The sequence below is a fragment of the Vanessa atalanta genome, chromosome Z (genome assembly GCF_905147765.1).
Source record: "Vanessa atalanta chromosome Z, ilVanAtal1.2, whole genome shotgun sequence".
Lineage (NCBI taxonomy): Eukaryota > Metazoa > Arthropoda > Insecta > Lepidoptera > Nymphalidae > Vanessa > Vanessa atalanta.
The window spans coordinates 6,175,985-6,198,649 of NC_061902.1; the positions used below are offsets into that span (position 1 = coordinate 6,175,985).

Below are 22,665 nucleotides of genomic sequence, written 5' to 3' on the forward strand. Positions count from 1 at the left end.
ATCACAAGCCTGCAGACGGCCTAATCTCTTACACCCATGACCTTGACCCACATTTCAACACTGCGGAGGCTTGGACCTGTCCGAGTGGATCCATGCCGATTGAAAATTACATGAGACACGGTCAGGCAAGATTTATTAATAATATAAAAAGATCTGTTATTAATCACGTGTTTTTTTCTATCTACTAATGTACTGGACACCAAAATCTATTAATAAATATATTTTGTATATGAAATTCATTTGTTTTTGAGCAGATATAGATAAAAATTATAATACCTCGGAGACGCAGCCCGTTCCATGGCACTACAAGATGTAAGTTATTGTAAGTTAATGTTTTCAAAAGTCTGACAAGTATATACTCTCATATTATATATTGAGACAACTATAATGTGGATTTCTAAAGCAATAGTTATTTTGTTATGCAAATATATGTAGCTCACGTGTGCATATGTACTATGTAGACAATATAAGCCGATTTTTCTTCAGTGCTTTTCAATAGAACAGCTGTACCTTTCGAATGATGTGATTAGACCGATAAGCCCAGTCGATAGATCATGATACTTAATTTTTAACTGGTGTTACATACAAGCGTTTTAAAGCAAAATCATAGCTTTAACAATATACATAGACATTTTCTTTTTTTTTTAAAAAAAGATGGTTCATTAATCTTCTTATATACATAATTATGACAAAATATAATAAATTATTTTAGTAAATGCTAATTAAATACCTACGACGGTTTCGGACTTATTTATTAAAAATAAATAGGCATCATCACCTCCGATAAGCAGTTGATTCCAGTACACTGGTAAAATAAAGGAATTAATGTCAACACAATATTCAATGTCATATATACGCGTAAAAATATGTCCTTAGTAATTTGATTTTTTTTTTTTAAATAATTAATTTATTATACTACAAGACAGTAATGTATTGGTTTTAAGTAAGTTGTAACAATGGGATATATACTCGTAGCCCTTCGTACGAGTTTTTTTTTTTTAAATTAATGTTTGCCATTGAGGAGCTAAAATATAAACATCGCTTAAGCTGAGAACGGTACAAAAAATAACCTGTAACTAAACATTTTCTGACGATTCCGCGTCGATTGCCCCTTATACAATACGTTCAATATTTTTCACGTGATTTTCACAGGGAGAAATAGAGTTTCATTTATATCTTATCTCTATATATTTATATCTATCTATATACACACATATATAGAAAAAAAAAAAAACGTAAGAACAGTGTCGCAATGTGTTTAAAATGAAAATGTAGCGACTTACATTAGATCTGCATTGGTGTCCTTCGCACTAATTAAATAAAATTAAAATAAAATAAAATCTTGTTGCGTATTTTAAAATACGATAAGTATTATCTTTTTTAAACACGTACGCTTGCTCTTGCTGAATGTCCATTACTCTATAAACAATATAAAAATAATAAGTGCATGCATTTTTAGCATATATATATTTTTAATTTTATATCTAGGTATAATACATACCAAGGTCAAACAAGAACCTGCTTGGCACTGAAATTAAAATAATTTTGAGGAAGACGAATATAAGTTTTAAAACACTTTATTTACACGTAAGTTTTTTTCTATTCGTGGTAAATTTAATATCGAGTTACTTCTGCACAAATACTATATGTAGATGCCAGTAGAATAACATCTTTCATCATCTAATGACGCAATGATTAGGTATGCTAAGACAATCGGATCTAATTCTGGAGAGAAGTAAATTTGAAACAATTATTGCATATAATTTTATTTTATACGATGCCTACTATGTATGTTCTTATGGGCGATTGCCGCTACGAAAGATATTTACAATGAATAGCTCATATCGCAGGACATATTGTAAAAATACAGAATATACGCTAATACAAAAGCATTGTCTTAATCCGACACGATCGGAATTCAGAAGCAGGAACTGGTGTTCAAACACGGTTATTTTTCAAACTCTGAGCTGCGACTGAACCGGGAGTTAAATACAGGATCTTCCATATTGGTACTTGTCACTAGGCCAACGGCAGTTTTAATATATTTTAAATAATAATATTTCAGCCTGCAATTTTTTTCTGTTACAAGGCAGAGGAAGCGTACTAGACGGCTTACATACAATGATTTATTACTACTTTCGAAAGTAAATGATCGTCTATGATTTCATTCAAAATATCTATTACAAGTATGAATTGTAATGTTCACACCGTAGAAAAAATTTACCTTCGATTGACACACTCGTCCATAACACTGCAAATTAATAATTTAATTAGGAAAACATATCATAGTTCACCTTTTATTATAAAGTTTTCGCGTGATATATAGTTATATAAAATTATATTAATTAGTATCGAAAGTGTTAATTAAGGTCGTGTGTCAGCAAATGGGGCAAGGATAATCGAAAGGCAGCGGGTAGAGATTGGAGTGGTGCTGAACATCGAGTTTGATGGTGTGCCACGGCCTATGATCAGTAGTGCACTGACACGCACGGATGAAGAGAAAGATCGAGAATTATCAATTAAAAAAAATAGTTCTTCTAATCTTTTTATTGACCTGATCTGATACTTGAACCCTTGGGCTTTGCAGTTTAAGTTAAATACTGTTATTTACCTGTTTATAAATAACACATTTATAAGGTTGTGTCATTTATAAAAACTAATACGCCTAACGCGAGGCAAAACTACGATTGAAAAAAATACAGCCAAGTAGATATTAAAAAAAAAAAGGAAATTAAATTATTAAATATGCGTAACTATACTTCTCTTTTACCTTCGACGTGCAAATATTTAAAACTCCATTGCACTGTTTAAAAATAAATATATTTATTAATATTCTCGTTTTTATTTTTCCTAATTTATATTAATATGTACATAGTTTGAAGTAATTACTCTTGCTTGGCAAAATGGACCGTAACACTGTAAATGAACAAAAGTATTTTTTTTTTATATAATTTTAAATAAATATAATAATCAACTTGAAATTAATTTGTATCACAAAATTAATGTAATGAATACTTACTTCGACCGAGGAAAGATCACCAGTTGTCTATTGTAAAAATAACTGATATTAGTTGAATCCGCCTTAAAGTTTACAAACTTAATAAAATAATTAAAAAATATTGTACATAAAGCATACCATAGCCGTTGCGTTAAAACCTACAGCCTAAAGAACAAAAATAATACACATTGTATTGTGTTGTATTGTAAAACAAGCGGTGTTCAGATCCGGATTTAAAGGTTTAGAGGCCCTGAGGCCACAAAAGAGTATGCGCCCTGGAGGACCTCAGTTACTCGAGGGCCTGCACTCAGGATAAATAAAAATTTAATTGTATTTTACTAACAAATTCTGTAATTCAAATAAGGAAAAAGAGTAACTACTGAGTTTTTGCCATTATTTCTCGGTAGAATCTACTTTCTGAACCGGTGGTAGCTCTACATTAATTCAACACAGTAACAAGACGATACAAAAGTACTTTTATGAGCCTATTCGTATAAATAATATTTTAATATTTTAATATTATTTATGATTTTAATAATTAATAATAATCGAAACTTTGAGGGAAATATATAATTTGAAATATTTCGATTTCTTTTACTTATGTTCCCAAAAATGTTTTAACAATGATACTAAGACTGTCAATGGCTACGAAGTTAAAAAGAAAATCGGTTAATAGAAGTGAAAAAGTTACTAAATTGTTTTGTACCTTTATATACATTAGGTACGTATTAAAATAGCTTCGGGCTACCAACACTTTTTTGTAAGAACAAAGTTGTTCACATAATATTTCAATAATAAAATATAATGTATACAAGTTAAGTTAACGTTTTAATGAAACAGATATTAGTTAATTAAAAATATATCGAATGCTCTATCTAAAATATTATGGTCAATTTAGTCAGTATTCAATTGTATAGAAGTTTCAATTTGTTTGTTTCACCAGACCAATAAAATCAGTAATTCTCAATGCACTTAAGTTACGTAACAATTATTATAAGAGATAATAGTGTATTACAAAATAATCTAGTATAAATTTAAAATCATATTTTACCAACCATTGATGTGGACATGCTACCAAAGCACTGAAAGAAATGAAAAAATTAAACGATAACCCATGTAGAATAAATATTTCAGTAATTAGTAGTATCATTTTCATTATAATAAATGTATGTATAATTAAAAATACTGTAATCTAATATTATTAAATTAAAGTGAATTAAAAAAATATATCTAACTGTAATCGTGAGTCATATACCTCTGCCTAAGTAATACATTCAACCAAAACCAAACCTTTTTACTAAAATTACCGAATTTTAGCTTCACCTTACCAATTTCATCGGTCGAAGTCTGATGATAGTCGTAGTAGTTATAAAAACTTGGGTTTATACTTACTTTTGAGCGACAATCATTTCCCTTGCACTAGAATATTGAAATTATGTATGTAGATTTCAGATTAACACAAAATTGCTAAATTGAAATAAAATCTATTTAAATTTTACGAAACAATTGAATTTTAACTCTATAATATTTTGAATAAGCTAAAGTACATAACTACGTACATGCTGAATTGAAAATATTGATAAACAAGTAACAAAAAGAGAAAATAAATTATAATACATGATTGAAACCTTTGCAGCACATGTCTTATCCATCTGAAATCAACAATTCGATTAATTGTTACTTAGATGCTCTTATCTTCTTCTTTTTTAAATTATGTAGTTGTCATTATATTTGTTTGTATATGTATATTTATATCTCAAGCTTATAATTAACTTCATATGTTGTCGTGGGTCGAATTTTGGAATTGTATTTACAACAAGTAGAACCCAACAGCTTAGTTTAAATTTTTTTAAAACATTTGCTGCTGGTAAAAAATTAAAAAGTTTGAAAATCATGTTTTAAATCTACATTTGGATACAAGATGATAATAAATGAGATAAAGTACGATTAGAGTTTAAAGGTATGATAAATGTATTGCATTTTACATTTGTAGTAGGTACTGCGCATCAGCAGCAAAGTAATTGATTAATGCATGTTACGATATCAATAATATATTAATTCACTTTTAATGTTAAAGTCTAGATCTTTTCACTCAAGAAGCAATAATTACTATCACAAACACACTACTAGCACAATAATGCACGCCGCATTGCAGTGCATTGTGCGTGAAATGACTAATTTAATTTGGCCCAGTGTTTAGAACGCGTGCATCTTAACCGATGATTTCGGATTCAAACCCAGGCAGGCACCACTGAATTTTCATGTGCTTAATTTGTGTTTATAATTCATCTTGTGCTCGGCGGTGAAGGAAAACATCGTGAGGAAACCTGCATGTGTCTAATTTCAACGAGATTCTGCCACATGTGTATTCCGCCAACCCGCATTGGAGCAGTGTGGTGGAATATGCTCCAAACCTTCTCCTCAAAGGGAGAGGAGGCCTTTAGCCCAGCAGTGGGAAAATTTACAGGCTGCTAATGCTACAAATGCTAATGCTAAAGCAAAAAATACAGATTAAATTATATTTGTTAATGTACCACGATAATTTACCTTGGGACCGCCTTCGTGAGTGAACAGATGTAGATCTGTTTATGTATTTTTATGAGTAACGAGTGTATCTCGTACTCGTAATCTCGTAGCCGTAAGGTACTTACTCGTAATCGTAGTATACCTACTCCTCACTCATAAAATACAAGGGTATTTTATAAATATTTAAAAGATGCAATGCAATGAGCTGATTAAAAAGTAAAGTTGTATAAAAAATTTAATTTAATTCCCGAATTTCTTTTTTTCCTATTGTATCTAAAAAATAACAAAACTTACTCCCTGTAATCCTCGTGTTGTAATATTTTCAGTCGCCAAAATCTAAAATTTTAGTAAAATTACTATTATTGGTTATTTTCGAATAAAGTTATTTTCGTTCCTATCCCGCATCGGTGTGTTATTGCCAAACGTTCCCGGTTGCTACGAGGCGACAGGCGCATGGCCGAAGTGACTTACGGCAAACTGGATTAAGTTAAATCTAAAAAAACCAACAGCATTTAACTAAGAATTGAATTAATTCTAATAAAATGGTCCTCTTTCATTACCCACGTAAGACTATCAATAGGTATACGTGTACGCCAACTTTTACGAAATGGAATTGTACAATCATTTGTTTTGTAGAGGTTACAATAGTTTTTATTTTAAAATAATAAATCAGTAATCATAAATCAGAAAAAGAGGTCAGCTCAGTTCAGTTAACAAAGTAAGTCACATCGCGGCGCAAAAGATACCTTTCATTAAGTTATAAATTTTTTAGGAGCCTAATATGTTAGTATTCGAAATATATTTTATGATATTTCATAAATACTCAAGTGAGAACATACCGTTATCATTAACGTGACTGTAACCGTATACGATGACATTGTAGAATAAGAAAAGCATAATATACTAATCTCACTCATTTCTTGATAAACTAACAATCAATTTATCAATTATCTACACATAAAATCAATTATTCCTCGCTTTTCTCACAATAGGTTGATACTAAGATTTAATACTTTCTTCAATGAAGCTACGTGTAGTTTGGTAAAAAATTTAGCCGGCTCGAAAATGATTGGCATGTTATTATAGGTTTTTTTGTATTTAGTAAGTTAGGTTTTCGTTCAAGTAAAAACAAACGACGGTGAAAAATAATAATTAATACACCCACTTACAAGTTAAAAACAATTTAAAGGATTTAACAAGACAGAAATATGCGTGATTTTAATAATTAAAACTCTAAAGTTTTATTGTTGATAATTTAAAAATACTGATAAGTTTTGTATTAGATAACGCGAGGTGCGATATGCGACAAATAAGTATAGGTTTAATTTTCAATAATATAATTCATAGAGGTCGTATCGACTTTATTGATTGCCACAGATACTAATTGAAATACAATTCGACAGTCAATAAATCTAATTATAGTGATATAAGTACATATATTTTTATGTTGATTAAATAATGAAGTTACAATCGATATATATCTATTAAATCTAAAATAGATATCTTCTACAGCATTACTTATTAAATCCATTTAATAATATTAGGTACACATAATAAACATTTTGTAAATATATTAATTTAGTGAAAGAGTTTTCTTGATAGTCACACTCTTATATACATACAATAGAATAAGACCAAAGAAAGCCCCGCTATGTACAGCCATAGGCCATATTCCCTTTACATATTAACTAGTTGATCCCGCTTACAATACACAGATTTCACTACCGCGTATTGTCCCGATCCAGTCACTCACTTTGAAGTTTCTTTGGAAAATTTATAGTTGAAACACTACGTGCATAGTAGAGACGCTACGAGACGAAAATATGTTCCGTTGACATTTTTCTAGCCGGAGTCGTTTAGGCTTAGTTCCATTTGTTCCTCACCACGGAACTGAGTCGCCGTCCCCACATAAGATTGTATCATACGATCGTACCCTGAAGGTGTTGGGGGTCTGGGGTAGGTGGCAAGCCAGATCCCGCCGATGTAGAGGGAAGAGCCGCTGCCATATCCTGATATCCAAATCGATCCATGGGACCCTCATCTGGTGGTGTCACCTCCAGACCAATGCTTCCATTGAGAGCAATCTTAATAGCATTCGCATTCTGCTGTTGTTGCTGGTGTTGAAGAAGTGAATTAAAGTGTGAGATTCCGATTTCTTCCAGGCTGCTCTTCCGGCGACGAGAACTAGCAGGCGTACCCAGTCCCTGTCGCAGGGAGTTGGATCGACGCAGCAAGATGTCGTCTACTACTCGAAGAGAATTTGAACGCCCACGAAAGTCAGTAATGATAGTGGGGCTATCAGGAAGAGAGAGGGAGTTCGCCTTCGCATTTGTCAACGGCGGCGCTCGTGGCGAAAGGCTTGAAAGGCCTCCAAGTGCTGATCCACGACGACTGCCTGCTGCAGCAGCCTGAATAAGTGCACCAGAGCAGAAGCTTATGTTGGACTTGCGTCGGCTGTTATGACGTTCAAACGTCTTTTGCGCTGAGAATGGTGAAGGGCGCACCAGATATCTGAAAGGAGAAAATTTTATTAAAAACATCTTAATTTTGTGACTTCAATTATCCTTTCAGAAAAAACTCACATGATGTCGCCTTCTTGCAAGTTGAGGTCGCAGCTTGGATTTATAATAACGTATGAGAGACTGTTTCGTTTCTCGCTAACGTCGTCATAATCGACTCCAGTCAAGTTTAATGACTCAATTCTAGATCGTACAAGATTAGCAATTTCTGCTCTCTCAATTTGCTGTGCATGGTTATCTCGAGCTTCGTCAGCCAAACTTGTTGAATACTAAAACATAAGTAATATTTTGAAACTATGCGTAGTAGATACAAGAAGCAAATAAACTATTATATATTAATTTATGTGCGTTACCGTTTCTCTTACTAAGTTTTATTTGAGTTTTGTACATGCATTTGACGAGTGACTTACATTTGATATAAGACGATTCAACAAAATGTATGTCTTGAAAAAATGAGTATTAAACTCCAAACAGTTGATACCCAAGACACACGTTTCATTTAAAATAATGTGTAATTTAATATATCGAACATATTATGCGTTGTGCACACTGGAACAGACTGTTCTACTTTAAGTCTAACGAACTAAGTGCAAATAACGCACAATTGCGAAATGTCTACTGCTAGGATCTAGACTAATCTAAAGCTCGATAAATGGATATAAGCAGTAGATTATTAGCAATTATAAAACTGCTATAAACTTATGATGAGATTGTTAAAGTTATAAAAATCTAAATGACAAAATACCTTTACACCTGCGTCTGTTACAGCAAAATTAAAAGTATTAAAACAAATATTAAGAGTTTTTATGTAACCCCAAGGCATGGGTCATTGGTGACTATCGGAAAATATTCTTCGAAATTGGTGTAAAACAAAACAATAGAAAACTTTTTCTCGTACGTTTTGTTAGTCACCAATGCGGGCGATAGTGTGGCGGGGTCTTACCGCTGGAGTACGGTCTCCGTAGCAGCCGCTGAGACAACCCGTGGTTCCCCGGCGCGATCGGGCTCCCCTTCCTTCCGACCCACCGTCTCCTGCCGGCCCAGCATCCCCCGTCGCCTGCTGTAACTTGCCTATCACACGTCTGCTCCGCCTATAAGTCCCTAAGTGCGACGCTCGCTCGCATACTGATATTGTAAAATAAATCTTGACCTATTTTTACATTTCGAATAGTTTACGAAAAATCGTTGATAGGATAACAGCATGACAGGTGTTTTATTTAATTAATGCGAGAGAGCATCAAAATTGTGAAAAATGATATCTGCGGTCTACGTTCTTATGAGGTGCATGCTGAACGGTCTAGAGTATTAAGATTATGCATTGTTTTGTAATGCAATACTAGAAATATACAAGTTTATACTACAAGCATCAAGTGAAGTTTAAAATCTAAGCTAAGGCAGGTAATCACTTTCACAATAGACAAATTAAATAGAAAACCTTACATGATTTGGCAGAATTTATGAGAAACCATGCAAAGATCATGTCTATTATCGGATTCTGATGAAGGGTGTTTACGCTCTCTGCGTATAGCAGCAAATTTTCTGGCAAATCAAATCGGCGGTGGTCCATCGCTAGGTTGATGTAATATGATGTCGTCGTCCAACTATTTCTTTATCTAACAGTCCATGCAGATACGTACTAATAGGACAACAATATGGCGGGATTGCGATCATCGAGCTCGATACCGATATGCGTGCAATTCAGTTTTAGTTGTTGTGTTTGATTTGACCCGCAGCGATAAAATGTCAATTGAAAACACTCTTTAGTCAGATCCGTATTCACGCAAAAGCACAAAGGGTCGACATTTTGGCTATAGCAATTTGCGATTGAATAGAAAATTAAGCTCGTGTATTTTAAAAGAAAATCGAGTATCGTATGAGAAATAGAAAGTTGTACAAATGCAAAAAAACTAATTTACAAAGACGCCACAAGTGTAGGCTTCATATGTTGATGTAAGACAGTTTGTAATGAGTAAGTGTAACGCTGACCCGTAGGAAAGATAAATTATATTTAAAAAGGTACCCGAAATACAGTCCAAAGACTAGGACTACATGGATGCAACGTGATCTAGTTTCAATTTTAATGTACGTTTTAATTTGCGTGAAATACTTCAATATAGCGGTAGGTAGCGGCGAAGGACTGTATTTAAGGAGTACTATCTGAGAGGTACAGTAGGCCGACTCACCGATGCTCGCGATGGTCGCAATCCCGCGAGGCGTGACCAAAACCACCCAGTCGGGCTCCGTGGCGACATACTCACGTGGTGCGCTTGATCAGCTAAGCTCGTATCCTGAGTGCGATAAATCCCGATCGGGATTTCGCATGTGGTAGAACATAACTTTTGATATAGCCGACCATATGTACGTATCCACATATCCTCCTTTGTTATTTTCATCTGTCAGAAGTCCAAGGTAGCAAAATGTTACTTAATAATATTCGGTATAACAATTTTAAGGATGAAATCATCAATATATTGAAAATTACAATAAATTTTACACGCATAAATTCGCGCAGCATGAGGTGAAATGAGATTGCAATAAGATCTTTTACAGCTTTCGCAAATAATATATTCGCAAACGTATTAAATGAAACTTACAGAAGTAAGAAATCCTGATCCTGGAGCCTGATCAACGCCCAACAAGAGTCTCACAAAAGTTATGACGTAATCTTTTACGAATGCCTGATATAGAAGCGTATCCAACATAGACGCGGAAAAGACAGAACCAGCAGCAAAGGGAAGTCGGAACATGTAGGAGATATGGGACCCTCTTTCTTTTTCGCGCTGCAATAAAAGATGCTGTGATAAATATAATTTTAGTGTTTTCATATGACCTAAAAACATTATAGCAAACCTTTTCCATCTTCGAAAGATGCAACGCGTATTTATCATGAGCTCTGAATTGCATAAATCGCATGTTTGATGATTGAGATAGTTCCGTTATAGATTTAATAGATGGAAAGAATCTGAAAAAGATTAATTATCTTGAGCCCATTGAAATAGCGCCAGACCGCAGTAGCGTACCTGTTATTCGCTGAGCATTATATATTTTCATAAATGTCGCTTGCAATTCGAAAAGAAATATTCGCAAAGCGCGCACCTTACCTAGTATCTTAACAACTAGACTAGATATAAAAAATGACTGTATTAAGGAAGATTTTTACTTGAACATTGTTTGAACTGCCACTATGGTGTTGCAGTCAGAGAGACTGTCCTCTTCGGCTGAATTAGATAATTCTTTGTTAACAACCACCACGTTTTCGGCTAAAGTTATACCTGCGCGCAGAAGATCATCTAGGCTGTAAAGTTAACTTTATATTATTGCCTTTGGAATTGAATATCTTATAATACAAGGATATAATTAAATAAGTATCTTACCAATCAATAGTACCGAGCATCCAATAGACCAATGGAAAGTAAGAAATTGAATCAAGGAAAGCGACATCAGGTCGGCGTTCCAGCAGGAGGATTATAGGATTGAGTGAAGTTTTTGACCTGAAATGTGCGCGCAGTGGAATAATAAAGTTATAGATTCCATTGGAGGCGTAATCGGCAGCAAGAATTATTGTCTTATTTTGCCATTGGTATTCCTTTGCGTTACGGTAAGCGCAATGTTCGCACACTTGAGCCAGTTGAAGGCAACACAGAGGTTTCTTTTCCTTCAGCAAGTAGCACAACGTTGGGCTTACGCCTATGAACGGTGACACTGGAGGGAAGCCTTTCACGATCCTGTAAAGTAAGACATGCGGCAGTTTTTATAGGTTGAAAATTGATACTATTATTCACGTGTAACTTAAATAAGGCAAAGCAAAGCTTTTTATTTTAAAGATAATAATAATTAAGAAAATAAAAAAGAAAATAAATAAAAGAAATACTTACTGCTTGTATGCTACATAATCATTATTATGCAGAATTTATAGAATAAAAAAAATATATATTAAAAATCGAGAAAAATATGTGAATTCATATTCAAAAATGTGCTAATATAAACTAACATCCAATATCAAGCAGTTTTAAAATATGCTTTAAAATAATATCGTGTGCACGTCTAATTTTGACTATATAAAGTTACCCTTAGTTGTAAGTACATTTGCTTTCTTTCAGAAAACATTAAAAATACACATTTTATTAAATAAGTCGAACAAATTAATATCTAATTTTCACTATACATTTGTAAAAATAATTAACATTGAAAATTAGCTATTAATCGTTATTAATATTATGTGTTATAAATTCTTCATGGAATTTAACAAACATTTATAATTTTATGAGACACCAAAACCTCTCTAAGACAAGAAATTATTTTATATGACAGTAAAGTGCATCGATGTCTTAGATCGTGAATAAGTAATTTCTAACAGTCATTGTCAGGACACTCAAGCTAGGGTTGCTTCATGCTTACCTGGTGAAATCGTTGCGCCAAGCAGTGCGTGTTTCACTCCCCCCCAGCGAGGACATGGAGCTCGTAGTTGCGTCGTCACTGCACACGCCGCGGCAGTGGGGACATACTCAGGGCTCAAGGGTACGTACACAATGCACACATTCGTATCAACTAAACACTCACGACGGGTAACATTCGTGTGTGCTACATACGAGCTTAAGGGATCGTGCGCTATATTAGTTTTTGTAAATTAACCATTAAAAAGTGGAACTTTTGAAATTTGCTTAAGAATGTGTGGTTTGTAGCAATTCATTTGATAAAATTGTTAAATTAGTTATTAAAATGTCTTTTTGATGTTATTAATTTGAATGTGAATAATTTTTGGCACATGCGTGTAGCAATAAAATGACTGTAGTTAAGCTCAATAATTATTTTAAAATAATGCAATATGAGAATGTAGACAATTAATGGATATTCATGACAATACTATTTCCTATTTATCATTAATGTTTTCATATTATATATTTAATTTAAAAGAGAAAAAGCTCTGGTATTATTTTCATATTTTAAAATAAATGTTTTGTTGTGTTAAATCGTTGAAATAAAACACGAAAATACAAACCGCCGTACAGCCGTTGGATCAGAACCATGCTTCATGTATTTTTGTATAATTTATTGTGTTATCTTGACGAAATATTTGCAATATTTTCTTTATATTTCTTATCATAAAAAATGTATGCTAACGGATCACCGAAATTTGTTTTTACTAAATTAGGATTTTCGGTTTGATTTTTGTTTCACTCCACTAGATTTAATATTTTATGAGCATTGAAAACTATAGTAACAAAACCGTAAGTTAATGTTTATTTACTGTAGGAGTGCGTAGTGTAAGCTAGAAGCCAAGCAATACACATGTTCGATGCACAACAGAACTTACGAGTAAGATACAATGACGTACTTTGTGCTGAGTGCATGCAGCTGCTGAGATCCGCTTTTTCTATCTACACGATTTGAATGTACAGGCTAAAACAATAAGAAACAAATTTGGAAGATCGTCAAGATATTGTGTGTTTTTAAACTGGAGCACAATTATATTGACGATAAAATAAAAAAAATAATTAGCAAAATTTAATTCTAGACATTTATCGGCGACAAATTATTGTCGTTTTAAAATTGTATAATTATTATTAAAATTAGTAAAAGAAAATATGATTTAAGTTTTGCTAATACGTGTATGGATCTACATTGTGTAAATATAAAAACGTACTCGTGTTTATAATTATGTGAACAATGTAATAAATCTTTTTGCATGTTTTTAATTTACTGAATGTATATCCGATAAAACAGTTAAACTGTATTTTTAAAGTTTCTAATTACTAATATTGAAAAGACAGCGAAGTGACAAAAATAAATATGCTTGCGTGCATGATCGCGGTAATGGCGTTTCGGTCTGCGATGTGTCTTACGCAATCTTTTCGGAAGGAGAGCGCCAGGGGACGTCATCCTCCAGTTCATCTTCACTTTCGTCAACTCCAACTCCTTCCTCTTGATTATCAGATGCAATGTTTAGGCTGCTCGTTACCATATCCGGTACCGGAAGTATCGATGGTCTTCTACTACCTGAATAAGAACATTTATTACAAATTAATACAATAGTGCAGCATCGATTTCGGTATATTAATATAATATGGAAAAACTAAATGCTACCTCGTCGGCAATGGAGACTATCGGGACTCAAAAAGTTGGTGTTATCAGGTCGAGGAAGTAAGAGGTGGCTATCGGTTGCACTGTCTGTAGCCGGAGATTCTTTGAGACAGGTGCGTGAGTCTGATGCCGATGTTGATGCTTCTCCAAATTTCGCTGAAAGTTATTTTTTTTTGTCGTAATTGTTCTGTTAACTAGATACTTGTATTCATAAATGTTTAACTTAATATTTGAAGATAATTGATAAAATAATAACAATTGTGTTTCAACCAGTAGATTCGAAATCGACTTCTACTGGTTGGCTAGCCTCGATTATTTTCGAGGCTGTTAGCAATTGTAATAGCCAATTATTTCGTCAATTATTTAATATAATATTTGTATCGCATATCGCATTTCTCATTCTAAGTGATACGATTTATTTTGAATATACATTAATAGCGATTCGACAATAATATATGACATGAGGATAATTTCGTGATATAATGATTGTATTTGATGAATTTTGAATTCATACTACGAAACTAAGGCATCGCATGAGGCATACGCAATAGGCTATTCACGAATATAACGCACAAACTAGCCGCTAGAATAAAAATATGAATACTTCGTAAATACAAATAGCGATGCAATTATATGTTAACCATATCGGACGCAAAACCATTAGAATATTAAACAAACAAGGAATTTTCAGATGGGACCATAATGTAAATTTTGCATTTCGATATTGATTATCTACTCGCCATACTTTAGTTTTGCTGCCTACAATAAAAATGCTAGCAAACATAGCATGCACAATACGATCTCTTTTTTCTAAATAATCATTCATGAGCTGAAATTAATCAGAATCATCCAATGTTGTCACTCACGTAGTGTTTTTAAAATTGACAGCTCTTTAACGCTTGAACCGTATTCTAATTCAGCATTTTTAATATATTATTCATTTTTAAATTTGTCTATTTATGTAGGAAATGTACTCTTCGGACCAAAGTGAATAAGATAAAAGGAAAAATTTATATAGAATAATATCAAAGCAAAACGTCAGTGACCGTGTAGTACCGGTATTTTACTTTCACCGTGATCAGAATTACCCAAAAATCCTCTAAAATGGCGAGCTGCTCTCTGTCCAGGTCGGCCAATCGATTCTATAAGATTCAATAAAATAAAAATTTGGTTGACATCGAGCAACTTAAGCAATAGAACTATAAAGTAGACCAAATGATCGCCAATAAACTAGTTAAACGGCGATTTTATCCAATCTACTTTAGGCAGTAATCCAACTGTGACACTCACAGCCAGCAACAGTTAAATTAGCGGATGATACAGTATTAGCTGGGTAGATGCGTGATGGCGATGTATTTGGTGTGGAACTCGCGGGAGCTTGTAGTATCACTTGTGGGAGGTCGTACTGAGCCACATTAGTACCGTCTGGTCTTTTCTGCTGTCCGGTGCCGCCTTCCGCATCTCCAGTCTTCTTTTCGTTAGAGAGGAGACTACATGTAGTTTGATCTTTTGGTATAGCATTGGATTTGCTTTCAGTCTGTTTTTCAGATACTACGAAAGCAGAGTTTTCTTCCTTCGTGATGCTCATGTAGTAGCACGTGTCGGTGCTTTTCATGATGTGTCGTGGGCCTGGATTCAAGAGTATGGTTTCTTCATAAAATTCAGGCAGCTCTGCTGGACGAACTCCAACTAAAGCTACACCATATCTAAACGAAAAAGAATATATAAAGTAAAAATATAATTATTAAGAATATTTTCGTATATTTAAGCATATGCATACTTTCGGTGTGAGTGAAAACTGGCATAAGTAAAGCTTTTCCCTTCATATTCACCAAAGAATCGACTATCACCTAGTACGATATGATAGATTTCATTGCCAGAGCATTTGCCATAAAGACGATGCCATTCCTCTGGTGATTGTTGACCTTCTCTGAAAAAATTAAACCATTAATTGTAGAGAGAGATTTGTGAGAAATGTATACGTGGCTTAAATATTTTAAGTATAATAGATGAAGGCTTACTGTCCGCGGCTCGTGTGCAGGAGCAGTGTAACTAGAGTTGATGCACCGGGGCAAGTGCAGTTGTTGGCGAGAAGTGCATATTTGAACTCATCTTCGCAAACAACAAACTCCGCAAACTTAACGTGTAGTTTATTCTCCGGCCGGAAAATTTGTACGTATTGGGGGACAATCGGGGCAAAATCTTTTACCGCCCAGGATCTGAAACGGTCACAGTTATTTTGATTAGATTTATTGTTGAATTGCCAGCGTAGTAGTGAGCACATAATCAAAATACCAGTTCAAGAATTTTAAATTACCTAAGAATCGTATGCTCGTCAGCAGCAGTTTTGTCAGCATAGTTTCTAGCAGCTAATATAAAACAAGCCTCGGCCTCGTTCATACGTGCTCGAATCAGATCAGTGTCCTTCAAACATGATCCTTGTATATAAATAACACGTTGAGCCCAAATCGGAACCTGTAATAGGTAATATGACGATAAAAATAAGTTTAAAATAAACTGCTTATATTACAAACTTATTACAAATTTAGGTCATAATTTCTTCTATTTAAAAAAAAAGTCATGCCTGCAGAATCATTCGCATGGTTGTATCCAGCTCCATTGGTGAAAGCAGTACAACGTAGTAATCCTGAAGTAGAGGATGAGCATAAAATTCATTCAGGAAATCCATAATTGTGTCGGCATGGAGCGTTGTCGAGCAAACTACCACGTGTTTCTCTGACTGTGCGCGGTGAGATGAGTAAGAACCACCGAGTTTCTGCCTTTCCATCCAGGTGAATGCCAATTGTTCAAACTGTAACGATATTCATAAATTTTTAAAGTACATTTGTATTTATTTAGTAATATTTGTAGGTCATCAATTAAAAAGAAACTTATTTCTTTTTCAAGAAGTAGATTAATATAGTGTAACTAAAAAGATGTAAAATGTGTTAATTAATTGCTTTGAAGTCCGAAAACGTAATAAATATCTTGTAAAGTTCTTTATGAAAAATGGAATATTAATAAAGTGGTAAAGAGAACTCGAGTCTCTTCAAGCACTTTATACCTTAATTCAGTTTGCGAGGAAAGAATAACGTCCTTGAACATTCCATTAATACCGCGAATGAACTTGTTAGACAAAATTTTATTTTAATAATTAAATATAATTTTGAACTTTTCTGATTAGACATCAGTAGTTGAGGGTTTAGGTCTCAACGTCGCAAAGACGTTGATACTATATATTAGGTAACAAATGAGGATAAATGGCATTTCTTCTCAGCTACAAATGTTTGGAGTTCTCATTTCGTTGACGTACAGCTAAAAAGTATAAAAGAAATATATGTTTTATAAGATTTAAATATGTTATATGTAATAATAAGATTTAAATAAATGAAGTTTTAGTAATGAAGAACTAGCATGCTGAGAAGATAGAGAATAAGAAGATCTGAAACTTTATTTTAGAGAAGTATAAGCGTTATTGGCTTATGTACAAAACTGATAGGTACATTCCGAACCTGCGTGGGCAAAACAACGAGTGCGACACCAATCATTATGACCATATACAGCTGGGATGGCCAGATATCCGGTACGAAATCTCCATAGCCCACAGTTGAGAATGTCACGACCACGAAGTATGTGGCTTGGAACAGGTTGAGGTGTCGATGGCCAGCGCGTTGAAAATGTTGGATACCGCATACGCTGAAATTGAAAATTCAGTCTAAATTTGAAAACGATATAATAAAAAAACAAGGAGTATAAATTTAGCTAGTAACGTCGGTATTATAAACTTATTTAAAATATTCTATTACGTTAAACTCAACGTTTTAAAGACATTGAGCTTTTACTTGGTTAAAATATTACCATAGTAATATTCATTGCAAGTTACATTATTCTATGAGGCATTTTTCTAAATTATTCATCTCAGGATGAAACTTTGATATATAATATAATAAATTAAAAATAAAGGTAAGAATCCTTTTTACGCTTTGTCCCTAAAAGCTTCAAAGTGGCATGATAAAAATCCTAAAAGGCTACAAATTGAATGAGCTCGGCGTCGCGGAGATGACTCCGAATTATTTTCTAAATATTATAAAAGGAAATTGTTATTTGTTTTTCGTTTATCTGATTAAACGTAATCATACGAACGATATTTTTTTATATAAAAACAATAAAAAATATGAAGACAGAAAAGATTTTTCGAATTCATTTGATTGTAGCAGATTTGATTGCTTTTCTAAATTATAATTTAGTCTACACATTTCTTTAGTATAATATTTTAATTCTTACTCAAACTTAAATATATTATTTGATATTCGTAATAAACTAACTTACCTAGTAAACACTAAGCATAGAAGCGTGACACATAGTATCATGAGTTGCTGAGATAGAGCAGACTGGGACTTTTGCATCGCTCGATGTAAATCGTTCTGAAAAGGTTCTTGTATTGTTTAGAATTAAAATCAGAATTGTATACTATTAAAAAAAAATTACTTCCTTAAATACTCACAAACATATTTTCAAGAGACCTCTTAGCGAGCCAGCAGTTCAGGAATACTGGTATAAATAAATTTCGAAGTGGTGGGAATGGTACCTAAAAACCACAACAGTAACACCTTAATTTTAACCCGGAAACTTGAATCTGTGTTATTATTATTTAATAAGGTTTTTAACTAACACTATCAATTGCTAATTAATTTTTTTTACTTACTTTACTTTAATAAGAATGTAGAATATATCATACTCTAATATAAAATAAGTACTCACGGTGAGAGCAAAAGGCACCGTGTTCACCATCTCCAATATAAAATGGAATGATAATACCTGTTGCCAGATGTTGCCCTAAAATAGCACACAATGTTACGAAAATATGTTCTACAAAAAATTGAAATTCTTAATAATATTCTTAATATGATTTCATCTTACCTTGTATCCAAGATAGACCAGCAATATGGCTTCGGCCAAGGAAATCATTGCGAGCACGACCTGCACCCCCCAGAGATATAGTGGTCGGTTCACCCATACTATCCCGTCCCAGTTAATGATCGGATGCTCTTGAAACTCCTCTTCGGTGAGGTTTGCGGAGTATTCGAACTCGGTCTTGTTTCCGGGCTTACATCCGTAACTGAAATAATTGTTTCGAATCAATAATATAAATAATTATAGAACCTGCTAGCGAATTTTTTTAATTGAGAATTACAAAAAGGACATTTTTACTTGGTGGTAGGGTAGGGGTAGTGCTTAGAGCTTTGTGCAAGCCCGTCTGGGTAGGTACCACCTACTCAATAGATATTCTGCCGCCAAACTACAGTACTCGGGATTTATGTGTTCTGCTTTGAAGGGTGAGTGAACCAGTGTAACAGGCACAAGGAACCTAACATCTTAGTTCCCAATGTTATTGGGGCATTGGCGATGTAAGGAATGGTTAATATTTCCTTAATAAATAATTATTATTTAGTGATGTGCAATGCAGTGTAAGTATCGATATTTTACAAGCTATTCAATAAATTGGCTTCATATAGCAATAAGTCTCTAACTTCTCCTCTACATTTCTCACATTGTATTCACTGTATCTCACATACATATATGTAGACATATCATTCGCCGTCATTGTAGACCAAGAACGGTCCTCCATCAATGATTCTTATTAGGGTTTCTCATTTTGAGTTGAAATCGCGGTTCGCAGCACTGGCAGAATTAAAATAAATCCCGAACTCGGGAGAAGTATTTTCCCGCTGTTACATAGTCTCCGCACGTAGCCCGAGTCACTCTTAGATTCAGAGGGAGGACGTACATATACGATATCTACCAATAACAAAATAGATTATCCTACAATTAGTAGCAAATATAAATTCCTGAGACAGTAGACGAGTCGCGCATGTTACTTTAATTACGGCTTTGATGTATTCAATCTATAATCACACAAGAACACAACTGCATATCCGTAGAAAGTACTGTAATTTCATCAAACTACTTTATTATTAGTTTATGGAACTTGCACTATTGTTTTAATATGCAGACATTTGTAATGCAGAAGGTATGTTTTGAATCATCGTTTTGTTTTACTAATTTTAATTTTATATAACGTGTAATTAAGTGGTAAGCAGTGCTTGTTATAAATAATATATTTTGTGTTTTTGAGGGTTTTGAGTCCTTTGGAGGAATTTGGCCTTGATTGTATGATCTAGGCCAAACGTTAAAAGAGCATTATTTTTTAAATAAAAACCATAAACTTGCGTAATCAGCTCAGTCAATCAGTAATTCTTGGTATTGATGTGTTCCGGTTTGAAGGGTCAGTGAACCAATGTAATTACAGGCTCAAAGGACATACGATCTCAAGTTTTCAAAGTTTGTAGCAGAATTGGTACCGTAACGTAAGGAATATTTACGTCGATGGGGACCACTTATCATCAAGTGGCTAAAGTCCAACTGCTAACTTCCTAACTTAGGCGTGCAACTGAGAATATCTTAAGAACCTGAAAACACGACTCAGATTTTATATTTTAGTTCTCATAAACTAGAGCCTTATAAGCTCATTAGGTTAGGTTAGGTAGGTATCCATTAAAACAACTAAGTCAGGCTTTCGTCGCGTTTTGTGTTTTTTAGCTCTTAATAATTAACTGTCAATATATATTTTATACATTATATACAGCAGTGCGAATCTGTAAGAATTCATTCGTATCTCACTAGTGATGTGATTACAACCGGCTTACGGTGATAAGTAATTACAATTTGATACATTTTATAATTATTACTAGTTATACGATTTTATCACCTCGGCAGGTAAATGAAATAAAGTAGCCTAAGTCCTTTCCCGGGATTTGAACTACCTCCATACCAAATCATACTAAGCTAATTCAGCTAAATTAGTTCGGTGGTTTAAGTGTGAACAGATTACAGACAGAGTTACTTGTGCAATTTTATTAGTATATATATGGAAGTATAGATATAAATCAATATCGTATTTCACAGTCTGACATTTCAGGCCCGTGTTGCACTGCCTGAAATTCGAGTTTCTTGTAACAGAATACCTCTACAGTTTTCATCCGATAGCCTTCTTAGTAAGTTAATATTCTACTGCATCATAGGAGTGATGCAGTCGAATATTAAATTATACATTAAATACTGCATCATAGGAGTGATGCAGTCGAATATTAAATTATACATTAAATTTATTTGAGTCGTTGATAAATGTAATTACTTACCACGATGCAGATATAGGATCGCCGTCGGCGCAAACGCGAAAAATGTACAGAAGACACGCAAGAATCTTGAAAAATAGATTTACTATCCTAATGCGTAAACCTGCAACAAAAAAATATCGCTAAAGTAATGGAATGGAACTAAAAATTAGTATGAATTACAATATATATGATATAAAAATAAATGCTATGATTGAATAATTCAATATTATGTGCGTAACAGTTCATTTAATTTATTTATTGTGCCCTTAACACATGTTTTTGTCCCTATCCCTAATGTCGCCTGTCGCACCTAATGCAACTTAGTACATTTCATAATTTATTTTGTACCCATTGTAAATATTTTATTAATTTAATTACAAAGTGCAAACTATGAAAACATAAATAAATATTATTTCGATACGATAATTATGTGTATCTGGCTTATTGACTGTAAACATCCTCGACGGTGTAACGAGTACAACTGTGTGTACCGGAAAAAAATCAGACACATGATCAAATTTAAGTATTATACGTTCCGAACCACGAAACGTACGTAATACTTCCATACTCCAGGTTGACGGAAATATACAAAAAGAAATAGCAATAGCAATCTGTGTTATTAACCTGATCCGGGATTTGAATCCATGAACTCAGCAGTCTTAAGTTGGCTAATAGACTACCGAGGCAGTTATTTCTGTATGTAGAACTTAACTACATAACGTGCGGCTATTCAATCTCGATGAATAGAACCGGTGAACCGGATGATTTTTGAATGATGAGAGTTTTTAGCACACTGATAATATCTCTCCAAATTCAAAATGTTAAAAACATAAATGAATTAAGTTTCAAGCATTTATTTTATTACTGTCAATTAAATTTTTTTTTATTGATAACACTTAGGTTAGTTAAGATTTATTAAAGGAAAAAAAAGGAAATCAATGGACAGTGAAAAAGGTACTAAGTTTTTGTCTTTGCCTTTTCATATTATATACATACACTCATACATTCAAAGCTATTTTTACTATGTTTTGAAACTGTATAAGGTAATTAACCCTTATGTTAAAAGTACTAAAGATTTTTTCTTACCAAAAAACTTAAAAGTAGTTATTGAAATTATTTATTATCGACAAACCAATAAAGGAACAAAAAATACGAAAGCATGCATGCAGCATGCAGCAGCATGTTTGACAGCATACTTTGTAGTTGATTTTTGCTCTTTTACTGTTGTTATCTTCGTCCGTTTCATACAAAATATTTTTTTTAGATTTTTTTATTGGATTCTCAAATGGACCACCAGATGGTAAGTAATAACCACCCACAAATATTGGCGCTGTGAAAAATATTAAACATTCCTTACGTAGCT

General features: G+C 33.4%; 1 protein-coding gene across 14 annotated transcripts in view; it reads right to left on the reverse strand.

Moving 5' to 3' along the window:
• Positions 1–7,005: 7,005 nt before the first annotated feature.
• LOC125075926 (potassium channel subfamily T member 2) overlaps positions 7,006–22,665 on the reverse strand; it is a 90,076-nt gene continuing 74,416 nt past the window's right edge. Inside the window, exons 3-24 of one of the 14 annotated variants that reach the window (XM_047687779.1) lie at positions 21,324–21,423; positions 19,045–19,243; positions 18,886–18,960; positions 18,629–18,712; positions 18,454–18,548; positions 17,637–17,820; positions 16,709–16,936; positions 16,442–16,599; positions 16,146–16,343; positions 15,905–16,054; positions 15,415–15,830; positions 14,128–14,280; positions 13,887–14,040; positions 12,442–12,519; positions 11,418–11,768; positions 11,204–11,338; positions 10,894–11,005; positions 10,638–10,823; positions 10,227–10,436; positions 8,987–9,103; positions 8,107–8,312; positions 7,006–8,035 (exon numbers count right to left, since the gene is read on the reverse strand). In XM_047687779.1, coding sequence (XP_047543735.1) covers positions 7,444–8,035; positions 8,107–8,312; positions 8,987–9,103; positions 10,227–10,436; positions 10,638–10,823; positions 10,894–11,005; positions 11,204–11,338; positions 11,418–11,768; positions 12,442–12,519; positions 13,887–14,040; positions 14,128–14,280; positions 15,415–15,830; positions 15,905–16,054; positions 16,146–16,343; positions 16,442–16,599; positions 16,709–16,936; positions 17,637–17,820; positions 18,454–18,548; positions 18,629–18,712; positions 18,886–18,960; positions 19,045–19,243; positions 21,324–21,423 — 4,181 coding nt within the window. In that variant the 3' untranslated portion in view covers positions 7,006–7,443. Of the gene's footprint in view, positions 8,036–8,106; positions 8,313–8,986; positions 9,104–10,226; positions 10,437–10,637; positions 10,824–10,893; positions 11,006–11,203; positions 11,339–11,417; positions 11,769–12,441; positions 12,520–13,886; positions 14,041–14,127; positions 14,281–15,414; positions 15,831–15,904; positions 16,055–16,145; positions 16,344–16,441; positions 16,600–16,708; positions 16,937–17,627; positions 17,821–18,453; positions 18,549–18,628; positions 18,713–18,885; positions 18,961–19,044; positions 19,244–21,323; positions 21,424–22,665 lie in introns of all 14 variants that reach the window. The other 13 variants (XM_047687780.1, XM_047687778.1, XM_047687777.1 and 10 more) reach the window with 13 other exon arrangements.